At 44.1% G+C, this 12,938-nt stretch overlaps 1 protein-coding gene across 1 annotated transcript in view; it reads left to right on the top strand.

Annotated features, from left to right (window-relative positions):
• Nucleotides 1-222: 222 nt before the first annotated feature.
• Nucleotides 223-12,938, top strand: part of eag (potassium voltage-gated channel protein ether a go-go) — a 142,666-nt gene continuing 129,950 nt past the window's right edge. Inside the window, exon 1 of the mRNA XM_075867914.1 lies at nt 223-301. Within this exon, the coding sequence (XP_075724029.1) occupies nt 223-301 (79 nt within the window). The remainder of the gene's footprint in view (nt 302-12,938) is intronic.

Genomic DNA, 12,938 nt, shown 5'->3' with positions numbered 1-12,938 from the left:
CCGCGACGGCGTCGGCGGTGGTCCTCCTGGACGACGTGCAGTTCTTGTGTCGCCTGCGGTGACAAAAGCGTCTGCTTTTCGGTTTGGAATCGTCTGCTTCGAGGAAGGAATTGTCGTCTGCTCGCTGCTGGCCGCGGCGTCTTATACTTTTTTTCGGGTTGTCATTGTCCCTTTGCCTGAACGGCGGCCCCAGGAAGGGCTGCGCCTCGTCGGCCCGGCGGCATGCCGGGGGGACGAAGGGGCCTGGTGGCCCCGCAAAACACATTCCTCGAGAACATCGTGCGGCGCTACAATTCCCTACGTGAGTACACCGCAACTCGTCGCATGCTTAAACTCTGTACTTCGTATTTGTGAGCGATATGCAACTCACTACGCAAGTGTTTGTACGTGCACTCATCGTGTGCTAACCTGTACTCGTAGTAGATGCCAACGAGATGCTGTCGTCTTCAGAGACGTCAAAGATACTATCGTTTCTTTTAAAGAGACTGACAACGTCAACACAAAATGATATTATACAGAGTCTGCGAAGTGATTTTAGAGTCTTCTGCAACGAAACCAGACACGGCCCTTGCATAAAATCGACCTTCGGAGAAGAGAATAAAGACGCTATTGTTTACAAATTGTTTGAAAACAATATCACTTGCAGATAAATCAAGAACAATTTTGTCTGCAGGTAACGCGACAAACACAGTGCGTCAATAAGACACATGAAAGTATACAACGATTCTAAGTTCGCAGTGGTGGCTGTAAGTGATGCTTGTGATTCGACCCTTAACGAGTCAGTATTAGCAGAAGGTCATCGCCGCTGACCTTTCAGTGCTATTCAAAATACAGCTTGATAAAAACATTTTCGAGATACGATTTTTTTAATTAAATGTTCCAAGGGTGTATTTATATTCATAGGGTTCCCGGGTGTGCTTCGCAAAGGTCGACCAGGACTTTTATTTTTATTTTTACACATTGTTCGCTCGCAGACAACTCGTAACAGACCAATAAAAAAGATGTTCTTCCCCATGAGCGCATCACCACTTTATATTCGAGCCTTGTTCTGCTTTTTTGTTTCCTTACTATAGCCTGCGACTTTTTTCTGGCGCTCTTGCTGCATTAATGATTCACATTTATTTTCCGTTGTTGCGCACCTGGGTAAAGGTCAACTATACGGCGCGACGTCGGAGCGAACTTGAAGGGCGGAGTTTTTTTTTTTTTTTCTTCGTCGCTGAAGCTCATGGCTAATTATAGTCTTGATGCAATTTTTTTTTCTGCTGACTTCGTGTCAGAATAACCGTAGACCTAAAACAATTCCAGTAGAAGCCGATACAAACTCAACGGTGTGATTAGCATTCGAATTCAGTCGCATGTTCCGAAATGCACTTTCACGAAGCACTTTTAGAATCGTGGTCGGGCGGACAAAAATGTCGTGATGTACTTTGTAAAATTTAAATAGGCGAAGCTACACAGTGCACTTTTTGCGTAAAGTTCAATTCGTGGAAGATATATAAAATAAAAAATCAAGATTACCGTCAGCTGTTTCCTTTCCTAGTTTTTCATCATAAATGGCTGACCAGTTCAGAAAAATCGCATTGATAATAATTTTCAAGTGGTCGTGCCCAATTAATAAACTTAACCGCTTTAATCCTTTTAACCATTTCATGGACACTAGCATTATTAGTCACAACAGAGACTTCATTCAAAGAGATTTCGTTTTCTCGTGAATACGTGTTTAGAAACTCCGACATTCATATGCTACAATTATAGACAGAGCGGAATTAACCGAGACACTTTATGTCAGTTTGGTCATGTATGGTGTACGCAGTGCAGTAATGATGAACGATGAATAGGCCACTCTAAATCTTTGAACATATTTGAATAGACTTGTAGATTCTGCGACTTCAAATCAGTTAGTGTGAACAAAAAAGAGATAATCTTAGTCACGCTCCAAAGCCTTCTCATTGTAGACGTTCTGTAAACGTTATATACGTCATTGTAACAAATAAGTGCACATTATTAATTATATAAAACAAGACTTCATCTTTTGTTGTGGCTAGTTGAGACCCATGCTGCAAGTAGTTATCTTTAAAATAGCAAAAATTATTGGTTTTAAGTGTGACACACATATATTATATATAAATGTCAAGCTGAAAACAGCAAGTCACATCTCTACCGAAAAATCTCATAGAACACATATTCAAGTCTAGTACGATCATACCAAAACAGATGTGTGTTCAGACGATATTATTGAATAGGTGGCATCTGTGTCACATGAAGTTTTTCGCTAGGGATACGCCTAAAATACACACAAAATTTGAAACAGCACCCCTTGTATATAGCTTGTTTCTATTTGAATATATCTTACGCCCTTTCCCCTTTCCAGAAAACGTGCGTACGTACAGCTTTCTTTCAATAATGCTTGAAGTGAATGAAATAACCTGAACGATTCAATATTAGAAGCCTGTGATAACGCTGCCCTGATGTAGATGTAAAATTTTTCGCGGTGCTCGAGCGCAAACGGATTATATCGTTCCATATTAACGACGCAAGTACAAAATCAATGCTTTTATTGTTTTCACTATGCACGCTCGAGACGCACGACGTTATTTCCGAGACATTAGACAAAACAGGAAGTCGTACCTGTATACGCACCTGTGGATACCGATTTGTGGACGAGAAGCAATCTCGGGATGTTTTTTTTTTTCTGCTCTCAGGAGGTGACAACCGGAATTCAATTTTTTTTCCTCTGAACATATCCGTTGTGTTTCGTTTCTCTCGTTTCTTGCCACTTGTTTATGACGTGCACTCTCGCAGGACATGTACTCGGACTCATTGATTAACACAATGATGGCCACCGATTTGTTGTTGCTTCGGCTTTTCGCGCACAACGAGGGAACAAGACACGCAATCGCGGTCACGACACCTTTGAGTGGCAATGCACATCTCGTCGTCGACACGATTCACGGCCCCAGTCGATCGACGAGCGTTCGTAGTCGCTCGTGGAGGGAACGCGCCTATACGCTAGCCCTACGAAGTGTGGGTGTAGAGGAGGTCTCAAAAAAGACCTCGTCTGCCAGTATATTATCTCGTACACACAGCAACCGACGTAAGTGGATACCACTTACAATAGAAACGTCACACCAACTTGCTTACTAGTTCGCACTGACAACACAGCTGGATTAGTACTATGGTGTAGTGGTGTACAAGAGGTCTTGAAAAAGACCTTGTCTGGAGGTACAAAATTCTAGAACACTGCAACCGACGTAGGTGGAAATCATTTCTTGTAACAAGTTATTTCAGCATGTATATTTGCTCACGCACTGAGCACAGCTACACTAGCGCTACAGTGTAGGAAGGAAGGAAGGAAAATAGAGGGAAAAGAAAGGCAAGGAGGTTAACCAGCCTATAGGCAGCCGGTTTGCTACCCTGTGCATGGGAGAGAGATGGGGGAGATGAAGGAGAGCATAAAGGGAAGAGAGAAACAGCACATTCGGCAGCACACGCGCGCACACTCAGTCATAGTCCAGTCTTGTCTTTCGCGGTGTGTGACACCACGAAACAGTCGCTCGTTCAAGTCGGTGTCGCGTAGGAATTTCAACAGAGCTTTCATCGCCTTCTATTGCAATGTCTTCTCTCGGGCACTTGACAGAATAGTGTCCACAGACATTTATTTGGCTGTTGTCGATGCGCGCAAAAGCGGACGCCAGTGACTGTCTCTGGATTTCATACAACGGACAGTCACACAGGATGTGGTGTAGCGTCTCTTCGCAATGACAGGCATCGCAGAGAGCGTTGTCGGCCATTCCTATGACAAAGGAGTAAGATTTTGTAAATGCCACTCCTAGCCATAAGCGATGAAGAAGGGTGGCTTCTCTTTGGTCGAGTCCAGTGGGCATGCGGAGAGCCATCAAAGAGGACAGGCGGTGTTGACGATTCGTATCGATGCTTGGTGGGCACCATAGTGAAAACATGATTTCGCGCGCAAGTCGTCGAAGATTACTGGCAGCATCGGTCCTCGAAAGTGGTATGGCTTCTTCTCGTGTTCCTTCAAGGGCTGCCCGAGCGGCAGTATCGGCATGTTCGTTCCCTATGATGCCGCAGTGACTTGGCAGCCATTGAAGCGTCACATGATGCCCTTTCTCGTGTGAAGTGTGGAGCAGGCATCGAATTTCGAAAAGAAGCTGTTCGTATATGGCCCGCGACGCAGTGCCGAGAGCACAGAGCGCTACAGTGTAGTGATAGCAGCTGCATCTGAGCTGTAGTGTAGGGATGTAAAAGTGTTCTAAAAAAAGACGCCGTGAAGCGGTACATGGTCACACTACAGCCGATTGGGCAGACACCGTCTTCAGAATGTAAGATACAATGATTACAACAACGTTTAAACCATTGCGGTGCAGTATCAAACAAGGGTGAGTTTTACAACGAAGGGTTGCTTGCAAGAATGCTGAATAATGAAAGACATGGATCAACTGGTCCCCTTTTGCGGGTTGTTCAATCTAACACGAGAGAGCATTAGTGCCCGACCTCCACATACATCAAGGATTGTGTCATATGAGCAGGACGTATTTCTGGGGTCCGCATTCTAGCACTGCGTTCGCATTTATGCAACGACAGAGCTCCTGAACGTCTTTAGAAAAAAAAAGTGGTTTTATTGACAGAGTACTGTCTGTTTATTGTTGTGGTTAGTGCAAGTTCTGCATGCGTGGGCAATGTGCGGTGTAACCTAGCAGAACATGCGTAGCATGTGCTTTTAGGTTATATCACATATTGCCTGTCCGGAGTCGAATCAATCAATCAATCAATCAAAAATATTTTTCTTACTTGTACATGCAAGGTTGTTTGCAGCGATTAGACTATGCATGTGAGTGTCTCAAAGTACGGTAATACAACGAGATCCTAGGCGTAATCATGGGCGTACCACAAGGCAAACCTCCCGTGCACTGCCTAAAGAACCTCCTCTGTCTCTAGGCCCCCATCTCTGATTATTTATTTTTGTATCTAATTATTTGGCTATTTATTTAGTTGGTCGATTATTTAGTCCCGAAGACAGATAAGTTATTTAGATGCTGGGACTCTAGGCGCTGAATTACTCAGACGATTATGAGGGACTTCGTAAAAGGGTGTCCCGCGTTAGTTTTGACCGCTGTGGGCTTTCATTAACGGCAACGTGAGCCCACGCGTATTAGCGGGTATAAATTGGCAGCAGCAAGCACAGGAAAGGGTTAACTGGCGGAACATGGGACAGGCCTTTGTCCTGCAGTGGACGTAGTAAGGCTGATGATGATGATGATGATGATGATGATGATGATGATGATGATGATGATGATGAGCCCACGTGTACGAGCTTTCTGTGCTTCACTTACGCTGCGCTGCTGTAACCACGATCCCCCACTCTCGCACTTAGCGCTCCAACAAGCCACGATGACGGGTTGCATAGTTAATTAGTTAAGCATGCTACAGATAAGATCACAAAATGTGACTCAAAAGATCAAAGTATTGCTAGAAGGACGGCATGTTAGTTCGTAAACTAATTAGTTATGTGGGTAATTAGTTCGATATTTACTTGGTAATCCCATAGGTGAATTATAACAGTTGGCAGGCAATAACAATTAAATACCTGTGTACACCGTATAACAGTGCGGCATATCTGTGAGGAGTGACTAGACCAATATTCTTTTACAGCTATAGTTTTAGTTCTGCAGTGGGAACACTGGATAGCTATAATTTAAAAGCCAACATTTAAGAAACATCTTTAAAGATTTAGAAAACTTAAGAAACAGGTTCTGCAAAGCACAATGAAATAACATCGAAGTGTTGTCAAATGGCTCAAGTACAAACATAATGATACTGCAATGTTTTCTTCAGCGGCACATCTATTATTAGCCTACAAGTGAAGTACACCGCTAAGTCATTCGGTACACGCTGTCAGTGTAATTGATACGTAGGGGCTCAGTTAACTCAATTACGCATGACGCCTTGTGGCAGAACGCAATATCGGGGCACTTGCAATGCTTCCATGCGGGTGCCATGCCGACTACAGTTGAAACACAATGTGTCATAGTGAGATTATGAATGGCCCATTAGGAAAGTGCATAATTTAAGTACTAGAGTCGCGGAACGAGTAGCTTTACGTCATTATGCAGGACTAAGCAAAGCTTATATAATTGGCTCGCGTTACACCGAGTCGTGCTTGCGTGCGTATGCATGGTGCTTTTGTTGTTCTGTTTTTTTTTTTTTTTGCAGTTTCTTTTTGTTCACTCCTTCTTGCTCGTTTCCACGTCATCTTTTAGTCAGCCAATAGCGCAGCGAAAATATATTACTCTCAAGTGCCAATGAATTCTGTTCACTATCAGCTTAGTTCCGCCGTAGTTTCGCATTTTTCGTTGAATTCTTAGCGCTCATTTAGCGTCGTGTCCTCGAGAGAATTATGCTGTCATAACTTGACGCTGATACTGTTGATCTCAGATATATGGCGCTCACCCACAGAGGGGGATGGGCCAAGAACCGGGCGGCAGGACACTTGAATGAAACTAAAATGAAACAAAGCGAATCTGAAAAATTAGTTTAGAGATAAACCTGCCCAGAAACAAAAAAAAAATGGTTGCTGAGCAAGCGGTCAAACCATCTGTTTTTCCTGACAGACATAGCTACGAATTATAACTAATGGATGGGGGGAGGTGTAGGTACACAGCACTTCGTCCACTGCACCTCTTTTCTCTGTTACGTTCAGAAAAAAAAAAAGGGGGGGGGGGGGCGCTGCTTTGCACTGTGGCGCGAGGCTGGAACCAACAGCAGAGCTATAGTGAGTTTTTTTTTTTTATCAACGCCAAACTTTTGTTGGATATGCTCGATTTTCGCTTGTAGTACTGAGAATGACTCGGCTCGGTTATTCACTGGTTTCGGTCGGTTTCCCACACTCCGTCCGTGCCACGCGGCGGAAACGTGTCATGTCATTTTATGGACGTGACTACCTGTTAAACGATTTCAGTCAGTTGACAGGTTGTCACATATTGTCACGTGATTGTATTGACGAGTTGCACAAATGCCAGCAACGCTGGGAGAAGCCCCGAAGTGTTCAAGCAACGCTGGGCTTAGCCAGCATTGTGCATGAAAACAAATTGAAAAAAAAAAAAGCTCAAGAACACGCTGATCGTGCGAGTGAAAAGAAGCGTGAACGCAAGGTAGGCGTTTCGTTTCCATGTGAGCATTTTTTTGTGATCCAGGTGCTGGGCACGCTGGCCAATTGCACGAAACTGATCATGCACAATGGCGGACATTGCCTGTTTTTTGTACTTGTGTACAGATGGCGCTGCAACTATTATTTTGCAACTCGTCTATAGTGCCACGACTAGTTTTTTTGCGTGAGTAGCGTGATTTTCAGTCACGTATACCAGACGCGCGCCCATCATGGCTATTGGGTTTCTATCGGATTTCAGACCGATCATTCAGTAGGACGCGTTGTGGGAGGAAAGCATATGTCAAAGAGGACGAAGTGAACGCCTACCGGGTCATCATTATGACACTGCCTGTTCGCACTACACGGCGTCATAAAAAGCTTCAGGAGCTCCTTTTCTAGAAAGAGGGGTGGCTGCTTGAAAGTAAGCAAGGAAGTAACGAAAACAAATATAAGAATGAAACAAAGAAAATAACATGGGAAATAAAGCGTTCGAAGACAAGAGTTCTCCCGATGTGACGTCACAATGATGTCATATGGTGACGTCATCAGGTCTTGATATTTTTGCATCACTGGTGTCGAGGCCACCGACAAGAGATGCCGACGTGGGAGGCCGGTAAAATTTTCGCATTTGAAGAAGTATTTAGGAATGTAGCCTTAATGCGACGTATATCCACACTTGAAGGAAACAAGGCATACGTGAGATAGTGTCGAAAACAATTATGTATGACTTCAGAGCCTGATTTGAGGGTGAATTTTTTTGTACTTTTTTAGGTGTCACCTATAGTTGTATATTGTACGTGTTGCGGATTTGTCATATTCAGAATCAGACCCTGTACCCTTTATGTTCCCAATCTCTGAGGGCCAAGGAATCACCGGCGCCTTATTTATGCACCCACATATCATTATGACGGCTGCTGGACAAAAAATAAATATATAAAAAAAGACAGTCAATCCATTACACAGCAGCGGCATGGAAAGCGAGAACAGATACCTACCCTTCTTTTTTCGAATTCATTTTATCAAACCACGCGTCACATATATTATTTCCAAATTTTTGACGATATAGCATAATAAGAAGTACTTCACGGCGTATGCGGTCCTGTTTGTTAAGGAAGATTTTTCAAAGCTGTATTTTCTTTCGATGCGTTCATTTGCAACGCACAATTGCGCACGAAGCACTGAAACAGATGCACGCTAGGCTATAGCCACTCCAGTCGTATACAGTTAAACATCTCTTACATGCCCATCCTACCCTCTCTTGCCGTCTCCGACATGAACTGCACTGCTTGTGAATCCCTGCATCTTCGATGTTCGCTGCGGCTCCTCACCGTCAAGTGCCTGTTGGTTTACTCACTTAGTGCAGGAGAAGTATAGTTTACTTTGAACGTATATACGACACAACCTCACTAAAGATTGCGCTGTAATACAGGTGAATTTTTATGTCTTTACAAGTTACATCGTAGAGGGCCACCATCTGTAGCAAGCTGGTTTTTCTCCCCGCATCAGTCTCTATACTCGCCCGGAAAAGAAAAGAAAAAAAGTGAGGAAACCATGGCCAATAAACAGGTGACACGGTTCGGGTGAAATAGTAAAAGCAAGGCTATTTTACGCGGGTTGTCAATTTCAAGCTCGGCACGTTGAGCAGATATTTAGACAAAGTCTAGAAATCCAAAGACATACCTTTCAAAAGCTCATTAATACGGCCTCAGATCTGTACAACTCCATTCCACACCCACACGGAGAACAAAAACAAACAACTAAATAACCCAATTTCTAGAAATGTTTGTGATAAGGGCATCATAGAAATCGATAAGTGAAGAAATCTCGACGGATGATAACAGAATGGCGCAGTCGATGTATTCAACCGGTTATATAAGATTTAGGCCCCTGACAACTATGCTCACCGGAATTGTTGGGTTGTAGGCGTTAATTTTGTGCATTGAAATTGTTGTTATTATTTTTGTTTATTTATTTATTTTTACACAAAAATTGTGTTTATGTACCTAAATAGTTACGCTCTCGTTTACGAATTGCTTGCTTACTTCTGTTCAAACGAACTTTTTTTAGTTCAATCACTAAATATTGTGAACTGATTTTATTGTGTTTTTGTTTGTCTTTTCATTCAGTATTCTTACAATATTTTGTACACTACAAACGAAATACTGGGTAGTCGTTGTTTACTATTATCGTAAAACCGGTACGGAGGCCTTTTGTAAGGTATTGCTATGTCTTAAGCTTCTGTACGTTTCTTTTTGGTGTAATAAAAAAAAATGAAGCATCTGAATCCGAATCTCGATGAAACTCCGTGGCTTGCACTTTGAGCCCTCTAATCATTACAGTGGGACCAGATTTCTCAACGAAACGACCATTACATAAATGAACGAAAGATGGAAAACGTGCACTCAATTCGCCGTAACCTATAAAGTAACTATAAGATAACAAATAAGGTAACGATTGCATCAAACATTGTCTTTTCAGTTTACATCATATTGTTCATGCTAAGGGCTACAACGTCAACGACTAATGATGTGAGATAATTTATACGTTAACTTGCCTCCACCGGCATCTATAGGCTGGGTATTGTAACTTATAAAACTCCCGGTAACCGATGAACGAGGCTTGGCTCATAAGCCACGCCCACTCTTGTTGGCATGTTAATCTGTATGCTGTAATTTACAGAATTCAGAGTATCCTATCAATCTGAGCTTGCAAGCAGACTTCGCGATCGCCAAAGATAAGTCGCCTAAGTGCGCGGGTGGTCGAGTGACCGGAACACAATGAGTAGAATACAGTGACTCATTACAATAAGTCACTGGAATACAATTGCAAGTCACTGTGTGTTCAGTGACTAGAAGAATCTGCACAGATATTAACGAGGCAAGTAGGAAGCTTGCACTTCTTTGCTCGAAACAGCTAACTTGGACGATTTTGAAGACTGAACTTGTTGCTTCTAGTTCTATTTATGGGCCTTGGCTGGATGATGTAGGTTGTCTCTGGATTGCTTCTCGGTCGTTGCTGCGTTTTAACCATGCGTTGCTAGGCTGTTTCTGCCTTAATTATCAGTTCAGATGGGTTCGAGTTGATCCACGTGCAGTCCCAGACGCCACACGGATGTCCTATTTCAAGAGGCAGAAACTTCGCCCGTGAAGCCGAGCTTTTACGTTTCTCACGGATCTACGAGCACTCCGTCGTTGGCGTAGGCATTCGAACGCTTTTGGGCCGCTATACCTAGTATTCTGTCGTTGTACGTACACGCGTAGTCTACGGCTCACCGTTTATATGCTTCGCAATCACTTGATGATGATGATGATGACGATGATGATGATCATGATGATGATGATGATATTCCTCTTTCACCACTGGTGCTCGCCCACAAAGGTGGATTGGCCAAGAACCAGGCGGCAGGATCTTTAAGTTAGTGGACCATGGATATTGAAACATCTTATGGACATTAGGTCTAAAAAGTCAAATCGTAAATAAGGAAGGCAAATATGAGAACAGCTGTTGCCTTCTTCAATTTTTAAGAATCAGGTGCTCGGTCATGGGATTCACCCGACTTCTGTGGCACCTTGAATGGTAAAAAAAATTCGCCTTCATCTTTAATGGCCCGGCTGGCGAGTAGTGGAAACATACCCCATTCCTGCGGTACATTTGTTGGATATGCTGTTGCCCTCCTCATTTTTGGTGAACCAGTGTCCAGTAGGCTGACTTAGTTTCTATGGCACGTACCCGTTTATGATGGCAGTATAGCTTTATTGCGATAGCAATTATATGGAGACTCTCGGCTGGATTTTGCCGCCGGCGTCGGTTTCGGCGCCCCTCACCGTATATGTACACGTATCTATATATATGACAATGTAATAAAGAAAAAAAAAACAAAGGAATTCCAGCACGTGGAATCGAAATTGGGTCCTCTCAATAGTGATTAACTACGGGACCACCGAGGAACACGTCCTTCATTGGTCAAACGGCAAGCTATTTCTATCTACCACTTACCTCTGCTCACGAGCATCTCGGGCGGAATTATCGTATTTTCAGCATTACCAGTGCGATGGCGCAATGAGCGCGCGTCGCCACATCGCGCGGCGGCGCGCGCTCTAATCTCGCACGCGTACTGTGCCCCACTTAGAGGAGGGGAGCGACACTCCCTCGCGCACCCTTGTCTCGCGGTGGGGAGGAGGGGAGTATCGTACGTCTTGGCTGGCCTCGGGCTTTACCCGGAACGATTCTGTTATAGTTACTGGGCACACAAAGGTCACTGCAATCATTGCAGCCTCCGTTTGCGAAAAACACGCGGTTGTCATGCACACCGAACTAACAACTGAGACGCTTGTTCGCGTGAGTATGTGCCTTCGAGTACGTTTCGTGCGTTATTTGTGCGTGAGAAACGCGGGGCACGTTTCGATCTGCTTTACATACTGTGCGTGACCTTCAAATTTATTGCTATCGCGTTCAATGCTTTACCTTTGCACCAAAGCTGAGACTTTTTTTTTCTTCGATGGACAAGGGATGATTTGCCAGACAGGTTTGCTGTTAAAACACGCTCCAATACAAAGGTAGACAAGTTGATGATTGATAGATATTTGGGGTTGAACGTCCCAAAACCACCATATGATTATGAGAGACGCCGTAGTGGAGGGCTCCGGAAATTTAGACCACCTGGGGTTCTTTAAAGTGCACCCAAATCTGAGCACACGGGCCTACAACATTTCCGCCTCCATCGGAAAAAGGTAGACAAGTTAGAGCCATCGCAATCTGCGAACGTGGGGGACACCAGAGGAGCTGATCGGCGCACTCCCGCCCCTAAGGACCTACCCGCATGCATCATGAGCGTGTGGCTCATCGGGCGTTATCCTATTAAAAAATCGACCCGTATACTTGCCTCGCACAAACAACGACAGCACAACGCTGAGACTCGACTGGCGCGGCCGAAAGCGTACGTGACGTATGACGACGTCACGATGACGACGCAAATTTTCATTATATTGCGCATTAGTGATACCCGCCGCGGTGATCTAGCTGTTGTGGTGTTCCTACCTCTCGTTTGAAGGTAGCGGGATCGAATCCTGTGTACGGCGACTGCATTTTGGTTCTAACGCCTCTGTGATTAGATTTACGTGCTCGATAAATAACACCAGGTGATCGAAATTTCAGATCCCTCCACTGCGGCGGCACTCACAGTCATACGGTGCTTTCGGGGGACAGAATACTACAACAATTTTTGTGATTATGTGAAAGCATGCATGGTGCCGTCTTTACGTGACGTCATTGTGTTCTCGGATGAGGTCACGATAGGTTATTTCTGTGCGCCGACGTACGCCAGGACCCACAAAATCAAGACGTTGTTCCATTTGCAGCTCCACTGTAATAAGGCATTACATACGAGCATGCCTTGCAAAGCTGTTCTCACGACGCAACAATGAAACGCAACGTGTGTAATTCGCAATAAAAGTGAATATGTTCTCCGAAGAGTATACATTATCCACTCGCATACTGCTGGCGCTGCATAACGTTCGCTGACTGTTGGCTCTTACAAGAGTGTACTACAATAACACGAGCTTATTGTTGCACTCCTAAATCGTTTTACTGAATGCCTCACACACCAGAACACCCCAGAAAAAAAAATAAACAAAAACTTGCAGTCATTTTTCTTTGTACATGCGCTTTTGCTTCGTTTTCTATCTCCGTGCTTGCAAAAACAGGTAATCAAGTGATACCCTTTTGACCACAACATTTCGAGCGGAAGCCGGCTGCCGCACAGAGCTACGCATCG

The sequence above is a fragment of the Rhipicephalus microplus genome, chromosome 6, assembly GCF_043290135.1.
Source record: "Rhipicephalus microplus isolate Deutch F79 chromosome 6, USDA_Rmic, whole genome shotgun sequence".
NCBI classification, from domain to species: Eukaryota; Metazoa; Arthropoda; class Arachnida; order Ixodida; family Ixodidae; genus Rhipicephalus; species Rhipicephalus microplus.
Note: the sequence above shows the minus strand (reverse complement) of the source record. Positions and strands in the feature narration are given on the sequence as shown.